The sequence below is a fragment of the Chlamydomonas reinhardtii genome, chromosome 17 (genome assembly GCF_000002595.2).
Source record: "Chlamydomonas reinhardtii strain CC-503 cw92 mt+ chromosome 17, whole genome shotgun sequence".
In the NCBI taxonomy this organism is placed as follows: Eukaryota; Viridiplantae; Chlorophyta; class Chlorophyceae; order Chlamydomonadales; family Chlamydomonadaceae; genus Chlamydomonas; species Chlamydomonas reinhardtii.
Genome location: NC_057020.1, coordinates 6,793,182 through 6,804,359, shown reverse-complemented (window position 1 = coordinate 6,804,359; position 11,178 = coordinate 6,793,182). Strand labels below are relative to the sequence as shown.

Genomic DNA, 11,178 nt, shown 5'->3' with positions numbered 1-11,178 from the left:
TCCCCCTCCTCCCTCCCCCTCCCCCTCTCCCTCCCCCTCCCTCTCCCTCCCTCCTCCCCCACCTGCCGCCTCCGCGATGAGCTCCTCGCCCACCAGCAGTGCGCGGCCGCACTCCCGCCTGTAGGCGCCGCTGGTGCGCAGGCGCACGCAGTGCTTCACGAAGGCGTTGGCAGCGGAGCTTATGAGCTCCACCTACGTGGCGGGAGAGCGTGTGTGGGTGCGTGTGTACGTGTGTAAAAGAAGCACAAGGAAAACAAAGTGCAAAGACAGTATACGCGATGCAGCAACGTGTGTGTATGGGTACTACATAGGACAAAAACGTGCTGGCTAGCCCGATGGGAAGCAGCAAGCAGCCTGGTCCGTGTGTAACCCTAAATACTCGGCCAGCTCCAGTAGCGAACATCATACCTCAGGCAGGGGCGGCCCTCGTGATCCCGGTGTCGACCACGTGTCGTTGGAAGCATCGTCCATGTCGTTGTCTTCTTGGCGCGCACCGGCGCCACGGGTACCGAATCTGTCACTGCTGCGGCGGCCGAGAGGATCGTGGTCCTCCGGCGGCGGAGGCCCAGACCGCGCCGCGCCGCCTGTTTGGTCGCTGCCGTCGACAGCGCGCCCGCCGCCGGCCCGCCTGCCGCTGCCAGCAGCACTGTAGCTGCGAGCACTGCCGCCAGCGTTGCCACGAGTGCTGTGACTGGTGCTGGTGCTGGCGCTGGTGCTGGGAGAATCATCAAGGCTGTCTACAACGCCGCGCGGCGGTCGTGTGGACGGCTGCCGCCGTGGCTCCCAGCGGGTTGCTGCCGGACGGCCAGCCGGGTCCGCGCCTTGAGGCGCTTGCGACGGCCCCGGGCCTTGCCTCCCCGCAGCAGTAGCCACTAGGCATCGGGTAAGGGGCTTTAGCCGAGCTGGGCCCAGAGCCGCTTGAAGGCTGGCCCCACCAGGACCCGGTGTAAGTGTGGTTGCGAGTTGCGCCGGGGGGCAGGCTGGAGCGCTCCCCCACGCGGCGGCGAGGCCCCGCATCACCCTAATTGAATTAGAGCGCAGTCTTGGCACGCAAGTGCAAAGATGCAATCGGTATGGTATAGAACCAGAGTGCAGGAAGGCGCGCGGCCGGAACGCAATTCCACGCTTTTACTTGCCTGGAGGGCCTATGATGTTCAAGTTTGTCTGTTGGTTGTTAAGTTGTCTGTGTGCAGTATTGAAGCTGCAGAAAGGGGGCACCGAGCAAGAATGGGTTTTGCATTCATTGCGCGTGCAGTCTCCTTCTCCTTGGCGCCCAGGCAAGCGCATTGTGTAATACTTCCATTCTGGTGACAGTATGAAAACCATACATGCCGGAACGTCAAAGACGGCAACAGCACGGCGGGGCCCTGTTTGCCGTGGCTGCGAGCGGAAGGCGTTGACGGTGAATGGCATTGCGGCGCATTCACGCAATGCCCATGCAATTGACGGACGCAATTCAGCAACACAGGAGCCTTCTGCTGGTAGGTTTTCGGCGCCTGTTGAATGCGCGCAGCTCGGGCTGCGTCTTCCGCAAAGACTTGCGGTGCGCATCGCTTGACGTTCGAAACGTGCGCCGCTGCAGGCCACGATGCCGGCGCGCCAGGATTCAGCGGCCGAGTCCCGGAACCCCTTCCACGCCAGCGGCGCGACCGGACTGAGGCTGCAGCTGAGCAGCAGCTAGGCAGCAGCTTGCCGCTTGGCGACGCCGCCCGCACCGCATGGCGCGCCGCCCTCGCCAGTCTAGCCTCTGCGGTGGTGCTGCAGGGCTCCCTCATGCCCGGCGCGCCGCCGCCGCTGCAGCCCCCACACAGCCCTGGCGGCGACGCCCGCTCCGCCGCCGCGCTGCTGCTACTGCTGACGCAGCCGCCGGCGGCGCTAGCCGCCGCTGACGGCAATAGCACAAGCGGTGCTGCGTCCAAGATGGAGCGGTTACGGCAGCTGGCAACGCCTGACGTGGCGGGGATGAAGGAGGTGTCTGAGGAACTGGCGAGCAGGGAGGCGCCGCCAGGGGCGGTGGTGACGCCGGCGGCCGGGGGCAGTGGCGGCCGGGGCGGAGGCGGTGGCAAGCAGCAGCAGTCGGACCCCAAATCAAAGCTCAAGGTAGGAGCTTTGTCTGTGTGAATTTGTCAGGCAGCACCAGCATGCCATGCATCCGGCACCTGCGCTTGCTGCACCCAACCCCGCTCAACCGCCGTTCTGCCCTCCCTTACCTGCTGCCCTCCTCCCTTTCCCCTCCTACCCTAACCCCCCTCCTACCCTTACCCCCCTCCTCCCCTCCTACCCCACCAGGCTGCCGACCTGGCGGCGCTGCTGCGTGTGTCGCCCGCCACCGCCCAGTCGCTGCTGGCGTCGGAGCGCGAGCTGGGCCGCCTGTCAGTGGGCGCCGCCGCCGCCTCCTTCCAGGCAGCTGCGGAGCTCCTAGGCCTGTCCACACCCGCCTCTACATCATCATCGTCAGCAGGAGCAGGAGCAGGAGCAGCGCCTTCGGCGCCGGGCGGGCTGACGCGGCAGGCGGAACGCGACCTGGCACTGGCGGGGCGGCTGCTGTCGCGGCAGCCACGGGTGCTGCTGGTGCCGGCGGCGGAGCTGAGGGCGAGGTTTGGGGAGCTGCAGGTGACTGTGCGTGTGTGAGGGGGGATCGGAGCGTAGCACGTCAGACCCCGAAGACAGTCATCACTGCATACTTGTGGATTGTCCACGCCGGCATTAACGTTGCCTATGTCTATACCTGTCTCTTGTTGCATATTGGGAACCACTCCTCCTCCCCCTCGCCGATCCCTCGGCCCCCCCCAAACACACACACACACACACACATTCCCGCGCAGTCGCTGCTGCTGGTGCCTGTGTCCACCGCCCGCAAGCTGGTGGCGGCCCAGCCGGGGCTGCTCAGCCACTCGCCCGAGGTGCTGCGGGCGCGGCTGAGCGGGCTGTGCGGCACATTCAACGTGGACACACAGGTGCGGTGCCGGTGCGGGGCTGCGGGAGGGGGTTTGGGGGTGTGGGCGAGGGTGAGGCTCAGGCTCAGGCTGAGGCTGCGGGGGGCACAAACGGGAGGCGCGGATGGCTGTGGAGGTTAAGCGGATTGGCATGGCAGTGGTGGTTGGGCACGACGTAAGGGGTAAGCATTTCCGGAACATTCGACACACAGTGAGCGGCTGGCGGTTGGTTGGCGAGGAGATTAGGGCGTGCCAAAGTGTATGTGCACCCATCTTACCGAGCCCACTCGCATGTTCATCATCGCCTTCGCCTATCCCAGTGTGCATGCAACCCCATCACACGCACACGCACATACACGGCTCTACCATTACGAAAAAAACACGTGTTTCCTTCCCCTGTGCTCTGTTGTCAACACACACACACACACACACAAAATACACTTTCGTTTCATTTTTTAACACATATACACACACACACACACACACACACACTCCCCGCGCAGCTGGCCTCCCAGCTGGCGGTGCACGAGCCCGCGCTGCTGGCCGCCAACGCCGCCGAGCTGAGCGCCCGCGCGTCGGCCCTGGCTGCGGAGCTGGGGCTCACGCGGCCGCAGGTGCGTGGTCGCGTGGCGTGGTTGTTTGTTAAACAAAAACAAACGGAGCGATCCCGCCATGGTGCGCGCGTGTGTGTGTGTGTGTGTTGTGTTGTGTGTGTGTAGTGTGCATGTGTGTGTGCGTGTGGTGCGCATGTGTGTGAGGTGTGCGTATGTGTGGTGTGTGTGTGTGTGTGTGTGTGTGTGTGTGTGTGTGTGTGTGTGTGTGTGTGTGTGTGTGTCCGTGTGCGTGTGTGCAGGGTTTGATGGGGCGCGGGCGGGGGTGCGCAAGGGCCTTGTGAAGGAAACGCAGAGAGCAGACCGCACTGCGGCCACCGCCGCGGCCATGCGGGGAATGGGGTTCAGGACTGCAGGTACCCCTGAAACGCCCCGTCCTCCGCGTCTAGTGCGCGCCTGTCACTCGGCCACAGTCAGCAAAAGAGGACTGCGACACGCGCAGGTGGTGGCGGTGGTCCGGCGCCACCCGCGCGCACTGCTGGTCCCGGCCGACGCCATGCGCTCGCGGCTGCGCAAGCTGGCGGAGGCGCTGGAGGTGCCGCGCGGTGCTGAGGGACTGGGCCGCGTGGTGCTCAACGCGCCCCGGCTGGTGCTGCTGGGCGAGGGCGAGGTGGACAAGGGGCTGGAGGGGCTGCGGGGGCTGCTCAAGGTGAGGGCGTGGCGTGGCGGTGGGAAGCGGAAGGCGGGGCGTAGCCGTCCATACAAGTTGGGGCGGACGTCGGACGTGTGCAGGGTGGGGTCACTGGGGTGGCATATGCGGAGTTCTACGAGGCAGGACGTGTGGGCAGGGCGCTTCTTGTCCCCCGTGCCCCCTAACGCACCTCCGCCCTGATCGCTGCACAGCAGCCCGAGTCAACGGATTATGCACTCATACACACGCGCACACACACACACACACACATACACGCGGCCACACACGCCTCCCCTGCATCACACACAGATCTCCCGGGACCGGGCCGTGGAGGTGGCGGCTGAGGTGCCGGCGCTGCTGACCTCGCCGGCGCCGGTGCTGGCGGAGCGCTTGAAGACGCTGGCGGAGCTGGCCGGGGTGCCGGCGGGGCAGGTGGGGGCTTGGGAGCGGAGAGGAGAGGGAGACGTGCGTATGGTGCGGGGCGCGTTGTGCGCGCTACTGTACCGTACGGACTTCCCGCACGGATTGCCACTCCAGAGCCAAAACCACTCGCGACACACGCATACACACGCATACACACACCTAGTATAACGTAACACACGGTAACCGACAGCACCCGCATCCTGCACACACAGATGCGGGCGCTGGTGGCGGACAAGCCCTCGCTGCTGACCAAGACAAGCACCGCAATGAAGCGCGCCGTGGCGGAGGCAGAGGCGGAGGAGGCGGGGGCGGAGGCGCAGGCGGGCAGGGGCAAGGGCGGCAGCAAGTGATGCCAGTGTGGGGTTGTGTGGGCTAGGGCTGGGGCATTGCGGTGCGGGCGGCGGTGTGCGTGCTTGGCTTCTGGTTGGCTTGCTATGTATTGGGGCGGAGGGCTGGGAGGGCTGCTGGCAGCTGCGCGTGTGGGCTGGTGAGGGTGGGTTGCATGGTGTTTATATCACATCAAGGGGCGCATACATAATAATTGTTAGGTGTCGTGGAGGTGAGGGGGATGCTGGGTCAGACGAGTTGTTGTCGTCACCATGGCATCAAAATATCTGCACACGCGCCACCACCACCGCCGGATGTGCGCTGCCGAGTGCGTGAATCCACCACCTCCCTTATATTGCCCAAGGCACTCACCCATCCTCGGCCGACGTGATTTGTTCGCTCAAGAATGTTTAGTCCAGCGAAGGCCATGAAAGAAAGACGTGGTGTGCGGCACACGAGGAAGGGCCTGATGGCTCCATGTGGGTCTAAAACGCTGGCTGTCTGACGCTGCTCGGTTGGATAGCCTGTCGCGGCCTCCTGTGCGGCGCGCCTGCAGTGTGGTCATGCGTGTCTGGATACGGGTGTTGCAATTTGAAATTGTGGATGAGTACGGAGTCGTGTGTTTGGACCGGCGCTCTGGCGTCTGAGGCACACATGGACGGTAGGTACGAGATATGCATGGCTGACAATATTGTTGCCCGAAGTTCGCTGGAGTTGTTTCGTTCAGGGCAGACGCGTGGCCGTTGTTGCAAGTTGCAGAGGAGCTTGCGGTGACGAAGCTGCTGGAGGAGCTGATGTGTGGTGTATCCAGAGGATATGCGATCCTGACAAATATGTATCATACACGCATACCCAATCGCCAGAACAGGTAACTTCGTGAAGAGCCAGACTGCTGTGCGTTGCTCGGCCACAGCATCAGCCGCCGCGCCGTGCCCTCCTCACTCATTCCCCAGCCCTCATGCTTGCTCATGCCTGCCTCGCGCCGGCATCAACTGAGGAACCCGGACCTAATAACACCGTTCGACATCCCCAAACCCTTGCAACCTCCCTCCGCTGCTTTCCAACACAGCTCTGTCGCGATGCACGATGCCGCTGCCACCCCTCCACCGCCCCGCCAATCCGCCGCGCCACCCGCCTGCTGGCCCCTACCCCTTCTTGCCCCATCCGAACCACCAGCCGTCGCTCTTGTCCGCCGCGCCGCCGCCGCCCGCCGCCGCCTTGGCCGCCGCCTCGTGCTGCTTCCACAGGTCCCGACACTGCGAGCTGATGTCCGAGATCTGTGCGTGTGTGGGAGTGCGTGTATAGGTGTGAGCAGCGAGCGCAATCGGCAATAAATGGATAGTGCATGCAGCAACAGGCATAGTTGCTTTGCAGAGGGCAGCACCCAGGGCCCACATAATGAAATGTTCATGCTCAATGGCCCCCAAGTCACCCCAAGTCATTGCACCCCTGTTGCAACCCAGTTGCAGCTGTATGGTCCCTCGCCATTCCCGCCGTCTAGGTGCACGCCTCTCCCACTCCTGCCCACTCCCCTCTTCTCCTCCCAGACCCCCACACCCCAACGGCCATCGTTCATGGACGGCTCTGGCCCTCTGCCCTCCAGCCCCCCCCCACGCAACACCACACCTGCTGTCTACTTCGCTACACTTCTCTGTGCCAATCCTTGCAACCCCCGTCCCTCCCTCCCCGCACCTGCTTCTTGGTGAGGTCGCTCCTGCAGCTGCTCGTGATCTTGGCCACCAGCTCTGGCGTGAAGGCCTTGTCGTTGTAGGCCAGCAGGTTGGAGTAGGCCAGGGCAAACGTCTCAGGGCTGTTGGGGGAGGGCCGGGAAGGGGATTACAATCATGATGAGCTAAGGAATTGGTAGACGGTAGCGGAGGGGAGGAGGGGGCAGCGGGGAGACAGGGAAGGTAGACTGACAGGGTCTTGGCAGGAGGAGACGGCCAAGAAAGGGCGGAGCAGCTAGCGAGCGAGCGAGGTGCGGGGATGACCGAGGGACACATGCAGGGTCCCCCGCCCCCGCCGCGCCATAGGCTTGTCTTGCCATGCATCTTCGCCTCTCAAGCTTCCTCCCTGAAAACGGCGATCACCCCCCACTCCTCCCTCCGCCCCATCCCCGCTACCCCCTGCCCCCTCTCTCCCCCTCTCTCCCCCGCCTCCCCACCCCCCACCTGTCCGCCACCAGCAGTTCCCGCAGGTCGGCCAGCACCTCGAGGTGTTTGCGCAGGCGGTCGGCCTTGGTCACGTAGGCCTCGAAGTAGGCGCTCAGGTCGGACACGTCAGACTCCATGCGGGCAGACAGCGGCTCAGAGGCCTGGGGAGGGGCAAGCGTGTGTGTGTGTGTGTGTGTGTGTGTGTGTGTGTGTGTGCATGTGACTGTGTGTGTGTGTGACTGTGTGTGTGTGCGTGTGTGTGTGTGTTAAACATAAAACAAACGGAACAAAGCCGCCAAACACGCGCGCGCGCGAGTGTCGGGTCGCGGTGGGTGTGAGGGTGGCAGGGCAGGCATGCCGACAGGGGACTTGGAGGGGATGAATGGGTGGAGGCGGGAACAGGAGGATGAAGTGTGGGGCGCGGCTGGGGCGCAAGTGGCCGCCGGCAGTCCCTTCATAGGCGACCGTGTCAGGCCTGGAGTGTGCGCCTGGCCCTCATGGCCCCACAGCCCCCAACCCCCCGTCCACAGCCCCCACCCCTGCCTGCTATATCAATGTTCCTGGCTACGCCTTCACTTTCTGTTAATAATTATGAGTGTAACCCCTCCCGTGCCGCTCGCCCACCTGCGGCGGCGCCACCGCAAAGATGTTGACTGCCCGGCGCACCAGCTCCTCCAGCGCCGCCTCAGCCACCCGCTTCACGAAAGAGGGGGTCACCCAGGTCTGCGTTGGCGTGTTGGGGAAGTACAAGGGAAGGAATGTGTGTGTGTATGTGTGTTACAAGCTGAAACGAAAGCCCGCCCAGTCAACGCCATGTGTGTGTGTGTGTGTGTGTGTGTGTGCGTGTGTGCGTGCCGGTCAGGCACGGGCGAATGGGCGCAGAGCCGGAGGGCGATTTGGAAGGCGGCGTGTGCGGTGATGGAAGGTGCGCGTGCCCGCAAGGTGGGTTGGTGGCGCAGGAATGACGGATGCCAGCTTTGGTCTCCAGTGGCGAACCACAGCGACACCAAATGCCGGTGTTCCGGCCCCCACACCCCTGCTCACGGAACGTCAGGCCCCCAGCCCTGCAGCAAAGACGTGTCCAGTAATCCACTCCCGTGCCTCCACGCGCTCACCTTCATGCAAACACGCGCACCCATGCATGCACACACGATGACACGAGCACGCGCGCACCTTGATGTCTGAGAAGTAGTCCCGCAGCGTGGCGATGAGGGTGCTGGTGACGCGGCCGGAGAGGTAGGTGTCACCCGGACCGGTGCCGTACAGGCCCTTGAGCTGGCCGCTCATGCCTGGGTCATTGAACATGACCACCACAGCGCGGAAGGCGGCCACCTGCGCGGGTGATGGCGCGTGTGGTGAGTTCAGCAACGGGGGCTGGGAGGCAGTTCCAGGACCCGCTGAACCAGGGCGGAGGGAGGTTCGGCCATTCCAACGATATGACCGAGGGGGCTTAAGGAACACGGAACGCGGCTCGACCTTGTTTCTGTGGGTACACAACACGCACAAACACACACACACACACACACACACACACACACACACACACACACACACACACACACACACACACACACAGACACACACACACACGCACGCACACCGCCGCCGCCCACCTTGGCCACCTCGAGAAAGCCACGGCACACTGTCTCGACATCCAGCTGCTCCCTACGTGTCAGTGTGTGTGTGTGTGTATGTGTGTTTGCGCGTGAGTGAAAAGCACAAAGAGAGAGTGCAAAGACTGTCTGCTGATGTGCATGTCACAGACAGCAATCGTGTGCAATTGTGCTTGTTTGTGTGTGCGCTTGGGGGCGGGAGGGGCAGGTATTGCGCGGGTGGCTGAGGCAGTGACCGCCCCCCACCCCCCCACCCACCCCCCCACCTACCCACCACCCACCCGCCCGCTCCCCCACACCTGTACTCCTTCTTGAGCTGCCTCCCCACGTCCTCCGCGAACTCCAGCGACTGGTCGTGGCAGTGCACCGCGTTGTTCAGGAACGCCACCGCCATCTCCAGGCCCAGACCCTTGCGCCCGCCCTCGCGGCCGTAGCCTCCCAGCACCTGCAGCACCTCAGGCAGGGGGTGGCGAGGATGGTGGTGAGGATGATGCTGATAAATATGGCTGGGCACTTGTCGCCGCTGTGTGGGAGGAGGGATTACTTGCCCGAGCCCAATGAGATAGGTCTCAAGAGGGCAAGGACTCGCCGCTCAGGTGAAACCACCACCCCGGCCCCACAGTAGCTCGCATATGCGGTTGCAGGTTCTGCCTGCAGCGCAAGTGTTTCCTTCCGGGATATGTTCGAAGATAACCCCCACGGTAAGCCCCCCCACGGCCCCGCCTGTGTGTGCGCCCACTCACGTCCTTCTGCGCCTCCTGGAATCCCACCATGATGCGCAGGGCGGTCTTGGCGGTCTGTAGGGTTTGTGTGTGCGGGAGGGTTACATTCATGGCTAATTCAGTGAAGGCGTAGTTAGGAAAAGTAGTGCAGAAGGCGGGAAGGATAGTGGGTGGTGGGTAGGTGCGTGGCGGGGTGGGGTGGGGTCACCGGGGTGTGGGCTGAGGAGGACGTGTGCGTGTGATTCGGATGGTGTTGCGTTATGTGCGGTCTCAACAGGCGGTGCGGTCTGGTAAATGCAGGCACCTCCAACAGCAAGCGTATTGTGAAAAGACATACACACACACACACACGCACACGCACACACACACACACACACACACACACACACACACACACACACACACACACACACACACACACACCTGCAGCATGATCTCGCCGTGCTCGTTGAGGTCGGTGATGATAGCGATCTAGAGGGGTAGCGGCGAAGGGGGTTGTGTGGAGGGGTTGGGCACGTGGAGCCAAGTCTTGCCGTACAGTGTCACGAGTGTGGACGGACCGACACGGGTACGGATGCAGCCCGAAGGGGCGGCGAGGCCCGCGTCTACACCACACACACGCACTCGTTCTGTACAAGCATCCACACACACACACACCCCTTCTCCCCCCCACACACAGACCTGTTCGTTGAGGATGCGGAAGAAGTCGGTGGCTCCCAGGGTGCACAGCGTCCCGTCGGGCCGGACCTTGGGCTCGGACTGGGGTAGGGGTTGGTGGTGGTGGTGGGGGGGGGCAGGGGGGTGTGGGATTGTTTTTTTGGGGGGGGCCATCACTGGGGGTCACTCGGAGGCAGGGGCACCCCTGCTCGGAGGCGGCGTGTGCGAGAGCGCAAGGGACAGTCCCGCCCCGCCCCCGCCGCCCCCAGCCAGTGCCCCGTTTTTGATGATGATGATGTGGCTTCTCCGTTGGCCCTGGGCACATAGTTTCCTCGTGTGGGCTGGTGGGATGCACACACACACGCACACGCACACGCACACGCACACGCACACACACACACAACACGCCCCAGGGCACCCCTCCCCCCCGCCCCCCCGCCCCAGGTGTCGGTCTCACGCTGAGGTCTGCGTCCAGGATGTTGGTGTACCAGCGCGTCACGGTGTCCGCCATGCGCTTCACATAGCTCTCCATCAGAACCACCTGCAGGGGGCGGGGTGAGGGGGCGCACGTGGGTGGGGGGCGGGGTTGCCCATTTCGTGACCAGCTAAGAAGTGAAGGCGCAGCCAGGAAGCGGGGGGGGGGGTTGCAAGGATTGGTACAGAGAAGGGTAGCGAGGTAGACAGCAGGTGTGGTGTGGGGGGGAGCTGAGCAGCAGAGGAGGGTGAGGGGCTTCGGGGCGATTGCGCAGGCGAGGTGGTGGTGGCGGCAGGTTGGCAGGCGCGGGCGGACGCGCGCGGCACACACACATGGCGGTCTGGTGCTGCTGTGCCCGCCTGCTTCAGGAGTGCTGCCTGGGGTGCCCCCGCCCCGCCCCGCCCCGCCCCGCTCCGCCCCGCCCCCCCCCCCCCCGCCTCTCGCTCTCTCCTATGCAGCATTTCCATCCTGCCTGATGACTGAGGCCGAAGGTTATACGCGGAGCTCGCACTGCATCTCTGTGTTGGGCGACGATTCCTTGGCTCGGGCACATTTCCCTCCCTCCCCTCCCTCCCCCCCAGCCCCCGCCCCACCATGCCCGGCAGGCTGTCTGGGTCCGCCAGCGGCGAG

General features: G+C 64.0%; 3 protein-coding genes across 3 annotated transcripts in view; 1 reads left to right on the top strand and 2 right to left on the bottom strand.

The window, feature by feature from the left end:
• CHLRE_17g744947v5 (uncharacterized protein) overlaps positions 1-1,168 on the bottom strand; it is a 2,782-nt gene extending 1,614 nt beyond the window's left edge. Inside the window, exons 1-2 of the mRNA XM_043072726.1 lie at positions 409-1,168; positions 63-192 (exon numbers count right to left, since the gene is read on the bottom strand). Of these exons, the coding sequence (XP_042915185.1) occupies positions 63-192; positions 409-1,017 (739 nt within the window). The 5' untranslated portion in view covers positions 1,018-1,168. The remainder of the gene's footprint in view (positions 1-62; positions 193-408) is intronic.
• A 130-nt stretch (positions 1,169-1,298) lies between these two features.
• CHLRE_17g744897v5 (uncharacterized protein) lies at positions 1,299-5,774 on the top strand. The gene is made up of 8 exons (XM_043072725.1): positions 1,299-1,481; positions 1,583-2,100; positions 2,290-2,613; positions 2,826-2,957; positions 3,440-3,550; positions 3,990-4,196; positions 4,488-4,610; positions 4,814-5,774. The coding sequence occupies exons 2-8, from the start codon at positions 1,774-1,776 to the stop codon at positions 4,949-4,951; spliced, it is 1,362 nt and encodes a 453-aa protein (XP_042915184.1). The 5' UTR covers positions 1,299-1,481; positions 1,583-1,773; the 3' UTR covers positions 4,952-5,774.
• A 2-nt stretch (positions 5,775-5,776) lies between these two features.
• The window catches only part of CHLRE_17g744847v5 (uncharacterized protein), a 13,062-nt gene continuing 7,660 nt past the window's right edge, over positions 5,777-11,178 (bottom strand). Inside the window, exons 16-27 of the mRNA XM_043072724.1 lie at positions 11,142-11,178; positions 10,531-10,614; positions 10,098-10,175; positions 9,840-9,887; positions 9,438-9,491; positions 8,994-9,139; positions 8,695-8,746; positions 8,255-8,413; positions 7,706-7,804; positions 7,100-7,242; positions 6,621-6,738; positions 5,777-6,205 (exon numbers count right to left, since the gene is read on the bottom strand). The exon at positions 11,142-11,178 is cut by the window's right edge and continues 50 nt beyond it. Coding sequence (XP_042915183.1) covers positions 6,074-6,205; positions 6,621-6,738; positions 7,100-7,242; positions 7,706-7,804; positions 8,255-8,413; positions 8,695-8,746; positions 8,994-9,139; positions 9,438-9,491; positions 9,840-9,887; positions 10,098-10,175; positions 10,531-10,614; positions 11,142-11,178 — 1,150 coding nt within the window. The 3' untranslated portion in view covers positions 5,777-6,073. The remainder of the gene's footprint in view (positions 6,206-6,620; positions 6,739-7,099; positions 7,243-7,705; positions 7,805-8,254; positions 8,414-8,694; positions 8,747-8,993; positions 9,140-9,437; positions 9,492-9,839; positions 9,888-10,097; positions 10,176-10,530; positions 10,615-11,141) is intronic.

What these genes read in the sequence shown, in the direction of transcription:
- CHLRE_17g744897v5 (XM_043072725.1), top strand. Translation starts at nt 1,774, where the DNA reads ATGCCCGGCGCGCCGCCGCCGCTGCAGCCCCCACACAGCCCTGGCGGC. An exon ending in TGGGGCTCACGCGGCCGCAG is followed by an intron (nt 3,551 to 3,989) that starts GTGCGTGGTCGC and finishes CGACACGCGCAG; the next exon opens with GTGGTGGCGGTGGTCCGGCG. An exon ending in CCGGGGTGCCGGCGGGGCAG is followed by an intron (nt 4,611 to 4,813) that starts GTGGGGGCTTGG and finishes CTGCACACACAG; the next exon opens with ATGCGGGCGCTGGTGGCGGA.